The sequence below is a fragment of the Sardina pilchardus genome, chromosome 14 (genome assembly GCF_963854185.1).
Source record: "Sardina pilchardus chromosome 14, fSarPil1.1, whole genome shotgun sequence".
Classification (NCBI taxonomy): Eukaryota; Metazoa; Chordata; class Actinopteri; order Clupeiformes; family Clupeidae; genus Sardina; species Sardina pilchardus.
Genome location: NC_085007.1, coordinates 18744539 through 18758059, shown reverse-complemented (window position 1 = coordinate 18758059; position 13521 = coordinate 18744539). Strand labels below are relative to the sequence as shown.

Here is a 13521-nt window from a genome sequence, read left to right as displayed (position 1 = left end):
GGTGCTAAACCAATGGAATTAATTGTTAATGACTTGTCGATTGTACAGTTAGGCCTAGAATCCAATCACATTTATGTCATTAAAAATACATTTGTAACCCAAAGCTGACATTTCATGAACTACAGCTGTTTTGTAAAATGAACAGACTCTGCAATATTTTAATTGATTGATTTGGCATTTTTAATATAGTGCAATATTGACAGTAGAGGGCATTGTCTTGAAAATAGTCCCATCTACTGACTAATTTGTCGAACTGCACGACTTGGTCCAGCAGAGCCTAGTCACAGCTTGGTACAAACTGCACATCATACTACAAATTAATTCAGGGCTTTAGAGTCATGGAATATTGTAAAATATTGTAATATTTAAATATCTTATTTTAATACAATTAGTATTAGATTAGTTGCAACTTGCATGTGATTTCTGCTGGCTAAAACTGTTATTGATGTAGTGGTTGCAGCTTTTTATGCACAATCCATTGACCTATCAGCTACTGACTCTGCCCCAGCTCCAGATCATAGTTGGAACAGGGGCAGCCAATGTTGCAAGGAGTTAACATTGTGAAAGAAATATGACCATAGTCCCACTACAACGGCTAGCAGTGATGTCTGCCAATGTCTGTCTCTATTTCTGTGTATTCGCTAGTTTGTTTGAGAAATGAAACCAGACGTCCAAAGATGGAATTCAATTGTGTGCAAGAGTATTAGTTGTGAGTAATAGGTTAGTTGTGAGTCATAGGGTACACATTTTGTGTTGTGCAAGATTCCATCTGTCTTCTGAGATGAACAACAGTTCCTTTTATAGATCAGGAGTTTAATTTACCCAAAATGTTAATTTTACCCAAACTCTTTTTTTAATATGGTGAGAGAAGTGGACTGTTTAGAGAAACTCAGGGTAGACTTGCATGAGAAGTGTTGTTCCAGAAAATACCAGTAGAGGGGGATTGATACCCACTGGTGTCTTCAGTGTGATTATGGGAGGGCTTGGAGCAAACATGAGCACACTCTTTTTTCCCCCCTTCAAATAAATGGATTCGGTGAAGCACAAGAAACTTTTTTTTAAGGACATAACTGAGCACTTTAAGCTGTGCTGTTCGAGCTTAGCCTGGCTTTCAGACGTCTGACATGGCTCTCTGCATTATGTGTTTCCTTTCTTTTGGTGGAGCAGAATCCTCCCTCCTGGTAGTGAATGAAACAAACTGCATTCCAAACCAAAATTCAGTTAAAACCAGATTTTATCATCGGGGACCAAGCAGGGCCAAAAATTGAAGCAGAGTAGCGAGACTAAGGAGGAAAGACATAAATTCTTTTGGAAAATCTGTCATCATGGAAAGTAGGATCACTCCCTTGGTACAATCAACAAATCGTGAAGACCAAAATAGACAATGTAAAACCCAGAATGCTTTTAGCATTTGTATGGCTTCCATGAAGCCTTTGCGATGTTTAGCAAGCTCACATTAAAGCCCCACATTCTTAAGATTGTGACTCACTACAAAACCTTACTAAAACAGCGGATGAAAACCAAAAGTCAGACTAGCTTTTAAAGTGCTCAGGCATCACCAAACGAAGAACTGCCAACCTCTATTGCACCCCAGCCTTTAATGTGGCCCCGCTTTCATGGCATGTCGTCCACAGGGTCAGAGGATCCAGCGCTCTGATTTACAGCCCAGCCTGACCATGCCAAGTACTCTCCAGCGCTCTCCAACCTAGCAACAGGGTTCACTGACATCTCTCGGTTATGGCAAAACCACAGCCAGATCAGTGGGTGTCTGCTGGTGCTGGTCCCAGCCAAAAACATGATCTAAGCTTCTCCTCCTTCTTCTCCGCCAGTCCAAGTTTTCTTCTGATACAATATAAATTGAGGAAGTTGCCTGCTATGTGCACTTAATTTCATTCGTCCCCACTTGCGGGTTTCTCTGCAGGAGGTGATTGAGTGACGAGAGAGTTGGCTGTCATGCGGAGGCAGAGAAAATAAATAAAGTGGAGTTCTATGAAAATGCTTGAGAGCACTCCAGCTGTTAGGGTCGGCCATTTTTAATGCTCTTCTGCGACCACATGCCACACCACATTCATACCATGATGGGTTTAATAAAAGTGGCTTTTTATTGGGTACTGAAACGAGCTGCTCAATAAGACAACATGTGGACCTGTTGTCAGCTCAGCACCCGTTGTTGCGTTGGTTCCATGCGTTCATATAACGCTCAGATGTGTACCCTCATAAAGTCCTTGCCTGACCACCAGAGAAACATGCGGAGGAGGGTGTGACGGAGAGCAGATAGGGACCTGAGTCATCCTCAGAGGCCCACAGACGGCAAGCGATCAACGCCAGCTGAGATGAGCCGATCCTGGCGAGGACGACTGTTTTTCTCATCTCGCCCCTTTTTGTATTGTCGCCGGCTGATACATGAACATGAGAAGGGAACGCAGTCAGCAGAAGGCCTCGGGTCGTTCTGTTCATTCTGCGCACATATCTGGTCTATGTCTCGCGTTTCTCCCAGTGATCAAGATCATTGGCACACGGCGCCGAAGCAATGTCGAGGGGCCACAAACTTGCCATGTCAGATCTGCAGTCCCCACTTTTTTGGAGGAACACTTATAACTCCTCTGGCTGAACACACATCCTGTGAGACCATCAAATTATTTATGGACGCTTAAGGAGAGCTGGAGGCTGAGAAGTGAAGCTCTCTCACTCATCACCGACAGAAAGTATGCAGCGGCAACGCCAACAGCTGGGTCTCATAATCAGCCCTTGCTGTCTGGCAATCAGTGACAGCCCCCATATTAACACAGCTGAACTATTGACTTAACCTGGAATAAACTGCCACTCACATTTATGCAAAGCTCCATTAACAGAGAAGGCTGTTAACCACCATGTTAATTGGCGGTTGATGATTGGTAATGCAATTCACCCATCTTGTTGTCCCTCACATTCATAAGTTCAATTCATAAAACGACAACAGTGTTGAGATGCCTGCTTTCATTACGAGAACTATTAAAAGTTGTAAGCGTAGAATTTCGTCGTTAACAGAATGACCATATCCCCCAGTCAGGCTCACAGGAGGATTTCTAATGTTACTCATTTCTCTTTTAATGATGGTGGTTGGTAAGGAGCCTACTCACAGAATCCAGGCTCGCAAAGCAAGCACCTACAAGCACACAGGCTGTCTCATTCCACCTCCCAAACCATTCCGTGAAAATAATCTCACTCCTTATGTCAACACCCCCACTGTAATTTTGATGATATCTCTGGAAGTAAGCATGTAAACAGGACCAGAGCCAAAGAAAATGCCACGTTGATGATGAAAGCGATAGCAGCGTCCCATTTCTAATCAGTCTCTGAGACGGCTGCCCTGCTTACAGTAGCATGTAATCCTCCTATCCTCATTTAATGACAGAGCACATTCCTATCTTTGTAAACAATGTTTCGGACTGGGAATACTAAACATGGTGAAAATCTGCGCAGGTCAAGGTATCGAATGTCTTTGAAGATAATTGTCTCCAATTTAGTGTCAACTCTGCCAGGGTACACACAGGTATTCACAGGTCATTGTCATGGCTGCCATCCAAAAGCTAAGTACCCATGTCCAAGATTGAGCCAGAGTTCATGATTCTGACAGGCCTGTCAATGGCTGTTTTCTTAGCTACACTGATGGGTCCCAGTCAGCCGCAACAGTCAGCCATGCATAGTCCACATTTTCACTGACAGACCATCACACCACAACCACATTTGGTTGATATGAAATAATGAAAATAGTGACAGCCAGAGCCATATTGATTTCCCTCTTATAAACCCAAACTAGTTCAGACCACGCAAATCTACTGCTGAGCTGTAGTCTACAGCAGAAAGTTGGACTATCTTGTTATTCCACTCTAAAATGGATAAAGCATTTATTACGCAACATTACGTAAGGAGCTGAGCAAGCGTGCAGTAGCCTGAAAAGTTGTGGTTTCAATACCTGGCTTCCACCGTTGTGCCCTTGAGCAAGGTGCTTAACCCCAAGTTGCTCTGGCCCTTGTAATATGGTTAAAAGCGTCTGATAAATACAAATGCAAGTAGGATACTGAACCAAGGTCATCACATTCTTGTGTAATGGGGTGTGATGACAGCAACAGAACTTTACAAACCTCATCTAGACAGAGGTATTAACAAATATTCGACTCATTTCTTATACCTTTCATCACTATAATTCTCCCGTAGAGTTGTATCTCTCGACACATTCACTCTGTCTTTCATTAGTCCTCTTCTAGTGTTTGAATAACATGTATGTAGATGTTTATTTGCACTGTCCTGAACAGTAACCACTCATACGTATTCAAATTCTAATTAATGGGTGTAGCACTCCCAGACTTGACACCACCGATGTTCTGACATCATAGCAGTCTTGCCTCACCATACTTTGTCAATTGTACTTTCTTATTACAGAGCCCTGACAGGTTCTGAACATTGCGAGACGATTGCACAATAGGCTTAGCTGCACATGATGCAGAATTACAGTACATCTGCTTGTAATCCTACAAGGCCAAACAAGCCATGTGCTTTTTAGAGAAGTTTCTCTGCAACATGAGTTCAATTAAAGACCTTTTTTCCTCAATATTTCCTACGATTTCTCGCAACTCTTTTCTGTTTAATTACAGTGTAGTTTAGTTTAAACTTAAATGTAACCAATTTTTGCACTACAAGAGCCATACACTTATGCCGTATCGTTAATTCTCCAAAAACATGCACTGACACTTAAACCCACTGGAGCTGCCCACATAAAATATAACAGCACTGTGCAAGGTGAAGTTAGTCATGACCAAAATGGCAGGTCTTAAGCAGACTGGGGTGCGAGGGAAAATTCCATCCTCTCACCTCATCCAAAACAAATAATGAGATCTGCAGTCTACGTACACAAGATGCCAGCACTCTGAGAGCTTTGGTTGCAAACAGCACGCACACACACGGTCGAAAACGCCAGGCTCACAGTCTTGACTTCACTCCAGGCAGCTCTTGCTCACAGCTCAATCTGGGGGCATTTCACATCACTGTTGACAAGACAAAAGCACCGCAAAGGCTCGTGAGACCATCGATCTGGCAAGGAACTGAAAGGAGCAACAGCTCAATTTTGGTGTGGCTCAGTCAGCTGCTCACTTCAGACTGGGTGGAAACACAATGTTTGTCATTAAATTATGGAGAATTGTATGTGTGCGTGTGTGCGCGCGTGTCACTTCCAGAACCTCAGTGATTGGGTAAATAATTCCAGCATGGCCTCTGACCGTGTGAACATCTTAATAACGTTTGGAGACAATTTTCAAATTACATCTTGAGGTCGTGCCTCAACACAGTGAGGACAGGCTCATCCTTGTGTGAACCAAGTTAACTCGCCTTTCCATCCCTTGCCGTGCCAGATAACTGTCTGGGTGTCGTGCTAACACACCTACACAGACTCCTCGGGGATCTAAGCCATTCCTTGAAATCTTCCATACACTTATCTGATGCTCCAGATCATACCACACACTTCGTTAAAGACTCTCGGCTGGCTTAAAGCAGTGACTCACTGTCCAAAACTTCTTTAAAAAAAAAAAAAAAAACATGTTCAATGATCATCTGCAAAAAAAAGACAATAAAGAACACATCCGTATCCACTGGGAACAAAACAAATTGTGAGGAGAGCTGGGTGTGGTTTGAAATAACAACACATTGGTTGGTTACTGCCGTGTGTGTGGTAACTCAAACCCATTTCTTTTAATGAAACTGAATGGGCATCTGAAACAAATGAGGAATTGCCATCATACACTGCATTGCCACAAGAGCGAGTGTAAATGGACACACAGAGCTCCAGTCAGTGAGGCACTGGTTAAAAACAGCTGTTCAAACAAATACAGGACCAGATGGCGAATATACCCAGGAGATTAAAAGCATTTTGTACAAAAAATATGTAAACTGTATAGAAGTATGTAAATACTGTGGTAATTTGATATCATATGGTTTATACATTTAAATGAGCCATATCAGACCATTGTTTTATAGATTAAATTGAGCGTAAAATAAAACTGCCTTGGTAAATGAAGAAAACATTTCTATAATATATGAATATTCACACTTCCAACATAATTTATCACTATATATATATCACTATATACTGTAACTTATCCATTACCAGTGTTAACATGGAACATTTAAAATAGGAAAATATTCATACTAAAGATAAAACACAATCCACTTAGGCAAACGAGTGAAATAAAATCCTGATGAAAGCAATACACTGCATATTAATGTGAATACTTCAACCTTTGTGTGTATAACAAAACAAACTATTATAAGAAGGAAACTATTTTGCTCTGGTTCTCAAAGCAATGGTGCAAGATGCGGTACTACTCCACTAGAAGACGGCTTCAAACGCAGGGCACTTGTGGGTTTTCAGTTTCTTCAAGGCCTTCCTGAACTTGCCAGATTTGTCCCATTTGTGGATGCCGGTCAGTAGGTACTGTTTGCCTACTTTGCGACCCATAATCAAGTAGTTGGTCCCCAGATTGTCCAGCTGCTGACAAGGACAGTCTGCCCCATTCTTCAGGATAAGCACAAGCTTTTTCAGGTCATTCTTGTTCAAATTGCCAAGCTTCACAGCCTTCTTTCTCTTCTGTAGAATTACTTTCCGGTCTGCATTCTCCTTTTTCACCTCCTTAATCTTGGTCTTAATGGCTAAAACAAAACAAAATTAAAAGTTTGAAAGAGCTTAAATACAAATAAATATAACAAAGATATGTTTCATTTGGAAAATCTTGGAACTTGGAAACTTAGAGAAACTAGAGAAAAAAAGACCAAGGAGTAATGGAAATGCCTTTGAGGTTTGCGCTAACGCTAAATCTATAAATATTAGGGACTAGGCAGTATCTGAGAAGCCCTGAAACACTGGATGGTAGTTTGTGGCTGAAGTTTTGGAAACAATAAATGCCTCATTTATGGTCCCATGGCTTGACACAACACTTGAAAGGTGTGTTTTCTTTTCAATCTGTAATTCCTTAATGTATGCCATGAATCGGCACGGCTCAGCTGCTTTTGATGAGGGCATTTTATGTTCCTCTGCAGTTTCCCCCTCGTTTATGTTTTTCAGATGCTTTTCTCTGTTAATTGTGTCAAGTGGAGACATGTGATGCGCTCCGCGACTGTCCACTGGGGTTTGTGAGGATAAGATTCTTGGGCGCGTTTCAAAAATTTTCGAACGCTGCTCCAGAGCGACGCTCGGGAGAGTGGTCCGTGCAATCACTCTCGATATTTCACCATATATACGCAGGCCCTGCATATGGGTTTGCAAACAATTAGGCTGCGTGTTTTGACACTCTGGAGAGAAACTACAGGGGCCCGCACACCCACTCGTGTTCCAAAGGCCTGACTGGGCAGAGGGAGCTTATCCAATGCCTTAATATACCCATCTGAAACTAAACACCCAGACCAGTATGCAAACAAGGGTATGTGATGTATTGGGTCCAAACAGTCTGTTTGAAAGGTTAAAAATGTAATTTGCTTATTATAGACTATTCAAGGAATCCTCGCCAGTAAATGACAAAATTAAGCCCCACAAAGCTAGGCCCGAGGCATGCAGAAATACAGTTAAATCAGTTGAGGCTTGGATTTGGACTTGGATTTGTGTAAGTGCTAATACTTGTTCAGTTCCACTTTGTTTTGCGCTGACTTGCAGGCATGCTGATGAAATATAGCCTTGGCATACATTTCTTGTCTTGTCAACATCACTTTGACAAGCGTCCATGTTTCATGAGAAAACCAACCTCTCATCTCAATCTGTCTGGTGGGATAACATGCTTTAATTAATTATTCATCGCTTGTTTCTTGAAACCTTTGTAGTAGCAGTAGGAGAGTCACATCACATAAAAATTTAAATAGTCTCTGCCATCTGAAATCATCTCAACCAACAGTTACATCAACAAGTAGACAACAACTGTTATCTCCTATTGATTGTTGAGTGAACACAGGAGGAGGTATCCTGGTAGCATGCTGAATGGTGTAAGGCACTCTCTGCTGGTTGGCAATAGGTCCAAGCAGTATTTGTATTTAATGGTGAACAATAAAAGGTCCCATGAAACTGTTGCCATCAGCAACCATAGCTAAACATCCTGAATTTGACAAGCTCCAGAGATTTAAAAGAAGGGCCTGATTATGATGAAGTATCAACAACATCAATGTCTTGATTACAGACAGTACAATAAGAGAGTAGTTCGGGCTTTGGGGCGACACAAAAATGTCGAAATTTCCCATTGACGACAACGGGCAAAAAGATTTGCTGAGGCCATTCCGTACTTATGGCAGAGCAAGAAGTAATCTATTTACTGTGAAGGGAAAAAAGAATGCAACGAGAAGTGGCTCTTGGTGGTTTGGCCCGATTGCCATGCATTTGAAAAAACCACCAGCAGCAAGATGACAAAAAGAAGGTCCTCAAAAATAAACAGAGCTAGCCGCACTCTGCCCCTTGTTTACTCCAATGCTCTCCCCACTCACACATTGTTACACTTCAGCCACACATGTCAGCTGTATTCGCATTGTCTGTGGGGAGGTGTATTTATAACGTGTGCTAGAATTATGAAGACAACACAACAAGATTATTATTGAAAGCAAATGTTTAAAAGCCATAAACTTGGCAAACTCTACAAGTCCTCGTGATGATGGGATGCTGTTGACGGGATTTTGATAAGTGTTACAGTCCATTGCGTGAATATGACCAAATTCTTTCATTGCAGTCAATGCCAAATCTGATGAAACTCAAATCTCTATAATGGCTGCAACTTCCCCAGCTAATTTTGTGAATGACTGTAACCGTTTACATTTGATTATCGTTGCTGATGTTATGAGACCATCCTCCCATCTCATCTCAATTTTCTGGTATCTTCTTTCAAGCCAGCTGTTTTTGTAACTACTGTGCCAAAGATGTCACTTCTACACACAATCAGGGCGAGTTCTCCAGTGCACATCTTTTTCAAATCTGTGTTTACCTGATTTATGATGTGCAGTCTATACAATGCCTAGTGACTTGCATCACAGCCCCCACACTGCTGATGCTTGTCTTTGTGTTGAAACTCAATTAAAAACCCACAACACACAACATCTCCAAAACTATTCATGCACTCCACATTAAGACCTTCCAGATTTGTGTAGTGGAGTGTTTGTTTGGTCTGTTTGTATACTCCAGAACAGTCTTTATTTATAAGGACTTTCTACTTTTCACAACTCTCAGAACATTGCTTTCTTTTGGAAGTAATTTGTGTGATACATTTTAGGCCTAGACCCATTGGGCAGACTGTTTACAGTGATGTCTTATTCAGCAGTAATAATATACTGTCCGCCTTAAATCGGGAGATTTCCCAAAGCTGTTTTGCTAATGTGGGGAACACTATTTATTGCTGATCAATTACTGTGTAATTACAGTACTACTGCTGAGTCCAAATATTTGTCAGATCATTTTGATGTCAGCAGCAGCAGCCCAGCTCACGGAATGTGACAACAAGGTCTCAGTAAACTGATGTAAAGGTCTTCTGACAACACATTGTAACACATATCACAAGTGTCCTCACCGAATTCACTCGCACACATATGCTCCAGGATAGCATCTATGCTCTGTTCATTATCACATGGGGGGCACGCGGGAGAGGGCCCTACAAAACAAACATAAATAACAATTAACACACACTATTAGCAAATAGAATGTTTACCATTTCTTTCAATCCAAAGTTAACATATACATTGGACAGAACTGAGTATTGCAGTGCATCCGTGTAAATAGTTTTTCACGAAAAATGTAAAATAAACATGATCAAGATTTATGGCTCATACTATCAAAACACCCCACCACACACTCACATACACATAAAACATCATTGCAGCAGTTAACTGTGACAGCCTCAAAAGAATTCATTAATCACTGTCAACGTTGTGTGTTGTGGAAATTGCAAAATCCTGGCAGGAAGTCTACACCAGGGTGGGGGTGGGGTGGACTGATCTTAGGAACAAGTCAGGCACATAACTGACTATTCCAAAAAACGTATTTAAAAAACACAATCATTTTGCACACAATCAGTTTTGCTCCAGTCAACAATGATACATTTATCAAAACTACCATCAGTTCAAAATGTAGACTTTTTTTTAAGGGTTTGGGGAAATCAAGCTATGGCTTCCAACATTATTCTGATGGTATGTTTTTCAATAACATATGAAAGAGATTTCAACTTTGAAAATAATACAGCGAAGCTCTCTTAATTTAAAAGACATGTGAGGAAGGCTTGCCAAAGTACCAAATCAAAATAAAATATCACACACAGAGATTTCAGAGTAGGCCTATACTTTACTTTACTTTATTCATACTTTATATTCTTTCTGTATTCTACATTCACAGTTCTTCAGCTCCTGGCTTCTCAGGGTAAAACAAAACTAACATGCCCTCTATCACCTGTGCAGTGTACAAGTCAGAGATTCAGTCTCAATATGTTTGTCTTCCTTGGCTTTGGTGGCGGCACAGTATATGTTTTCATCTTTAAATGAGGATTTCCTGTCATGAAAAATAGCTTGCTAACTGCCACTGAGGGCCTGAACAGCAACATTTTGAGAGTGGACATGGTCAACCCGTTACTTTTGGAACAGATCCAACACACAAGTTAATTACACCTGAAATATTCCTGTACAGATATCCCATTTATAGGATGAGACCTCTTCAAAGCATAAACTGCACAACACTGGCGTGTCCACATAAGTCTGTCTGATGTATAAATATGCACAGTATATTTCACTTAGGCTACCTTAACATTTGTGATGTTCTTACAGCGCTATTAAGCCAGGCACAATGCCATGCTTTGTATGCCTTTAAGAGTTGGTTTATCTTACAAAATATAAGCGCATTTGTTTGAACAAATGTTGCTAAGTCTCATATTCCATTAGTTACTGACTGTTTCTCTTTTCTTTTTACTAGCTGATGATTACTTGTGAAACTGAACTCTGGAATTGAGAGGATCAATCACATATTTCGCATTAAACAAACCTATAATCACACTTACCAGGCATCGGTGACTGTGAGGCACTGGTTTCATTCACTTGTGCAATGCACACATCACCCACAGGAAATTTGCTGCAGGTAAGCATCTCGGGCCAGGGGAAGCCAAATGCCTCCATGATGGGAGTGCAGCTGTCACGGACCGCCTCGCAAAACCCGCGGCACGGGTACACGGGTCGGTCCATGCACACTGGGGCAAAGAGAGAGCAGAGAAACACCTGGGTACCCGGATGGCAAGCCTTGTGAACCAGGGGCACCCAGCTGCCTGCTTGTTGCTTGACCTCGGCCATGCTCTCATGCTCCAATAAATTGGGCAGCAGCATCTGTTGGTAGCCTACATTGTGGCATAACCTGAGATCCTCTGGAATGTCAATACACTGCTGGGTTTTACCGTAGCTGTGTCCCCCGTTCCAGCTCAGGTACTCGTACTCGGATGCCTTACATACAGCAGCGACTAAGAACAAACTAAGAGTCCAAATCGGTGAAGAAAATCCCCAGGAGGTAGTTCGGGAAAAGTTTTCCATTGTTTCGTAAAACAACAGGATCTATACTACGACGAAGCAACAAATCCGTTCGTGCTCGATAAGAGAAGACTCGAACTTCCCTGACGCACTGCTAAGACTCGGACAAGATAAGCAGACTTCCTCTTAGCCAGGACTTTAGCGCTGAACTGAGTGGTGACACTGCCTGCCCAGTGCACTTAGCTATCCTGGCCAATGGAAGAGCATGGATATCTCCGTGCGCTCAAATTGCTCAATAGCAGGTCGACTACATGTATGAAGTGGATCATGCATTAGGCTACAATTACAGGGATAATGACATTTGTCCGGAAAAATCTGAGTAATTGGGGATGATTTGTGTTTCGTGTGCTTCAAATGTTTTTGAGAGGTAGGATAAGAAAAGTCTAGACACCGACCAAGAGAAACTATTTAGATTTCGGGCACCAAATAATAAACTTTTTTCTCAGGCACAGTGCAATTTGTGCTACAAACCCATGCGTTTTCTCGATGCAAAGACATCAGCATTGTGTCTTACTGATGAGGACACATACTTTCGTGTGCAGACGAACAAAACCGGTCATTTGTGTTGTACCCTTGAACGACTATTCTGCGCTTAATTTGGTGGACAACGCGGCTGAATGCATCGCTCTCTTAAATAACTTGTAGACAATAGGCCAGCAAAGTGAGAAGTTGAATTCAGTATTTGTATGACTGTTCCTATTGTATGATGTAAGATTTTCCTGTTTCTATAATGCACATTAAATAACTCAGTCTGAGCAAAATTGGTCATAGACTGTGTAATAGGCTATGTGAAGTTACACTAAATGTTACATTAGATAGGCTATAGACCATGAGTCACAACAAACATGTACGAAGCAGTAAATCATTTAACAAATATTTAAAATTAAATGATATTTCAATATGAAATACTATGAAAATCATATTTTTAATGATACTCAGGGGTTAGTTATATATTATGATTTTGTTGAGATATGATTCTGTCGTCTCCAAGAAACTACGTAGTGGGAGAGCTGAAAGTCCCCTGCCAACAGTCATCTGCACTGCTGTCAGGTCCTGTGTCCAATGTTGTGTCTGGTCTCCAATAAAACTGTCCTTTTAAAATAGGAAATAAGCAACAGAATCGAGGACCTCCACTTCGAGCTGTTCTTCTAATCCCATGGTGTCAATAACCATAACTGAAAGCATGAATGTAAAGAACACATGCTGCATCTTGTATGATATGCTCTCAATGTCTACTTCTCTCCAACCAGTGATCACACAAAAGCTTGTTTAGTATATTTGTGATCCATCATTTCTGTACCAGAACTGTGCTAGGAATTTGTGAATATGTGAGACCGTTGCTTTTGTATTTGGATTACATCTGCTGTCATTTAACAAATAGCCTACAACAAGGAAATTAATCAAAACCATTCCGGGAAGAATATAAGATATAATCAAACTTCTCTTCTGTATTATAGTCATCTGACACAACTGTATTTCTTCACACTCTTAAATGTATTTCATTGTATTGTGTGTCACTTTGATAGGAGTATCTCCTCAGTCTAATGTAGCACTGACACAGTGCTTGCTGTGAAACATCTGGGTTCCTGTGGCTTGGCAACCATGAGTTTGATGCAGATGGTAGATTGACCCACAACAGTGTAGTTGAGAGCTCATATTCTCACAGTTACACACACTCTCTCTCTCTCTCTCTCACACACACACACACGCTCTCTCTCTCTCTCTCTCTCTCTCTCTCTCTCCCACCAGAATAGGTCAAAAGAGACACTCATCCTATTTCCATTTCAGAGAAATGTGTATGTCCCATGACAGCGCTTATGGAAAGAATTCACCTGCTGTGTGCACTAAGGGCCACTGCTCTTCTGCTCTGAACCTTATGACCTGATGGTCAAATCAGCCTAATAACTCTAACATTGCAAAATCTCATCTCTGATACATCGAATTCTGCATACATAATACACAGTTAAC

General features: G+C 41.4%; 1 protein-coding gene across 1 annotated transcript; it reads right to left on the bottom strand.

Annotated features, from left to right (window-relative positions):
• Positions 1-5700: 5700 nt before the first annotated feature.
• On the bottom strand, positions 5701-11712 carry sfrp1b (secreted frizzled-related protein 1b). The gene is made up of 3 exons (XM_062554854.1): positions 11037-11712; positions 9564-9644; positions 5701-6681 (listed from the first exon to the last, which is right to left on the bottom strand). Exons 1-3 carry the CDS (start codon positions 11554-11556, stop codon positions 6362-6364), a joined length of 921 nt encoding a protein of 306 aa, XP_062410838.1. The 5' UTR covers positions 11557-11712; the 3' UTR covers positions 5701-6361.
• Between the last annotated feature and the right edge of the window lie 1809 nt (positions 11713-13521).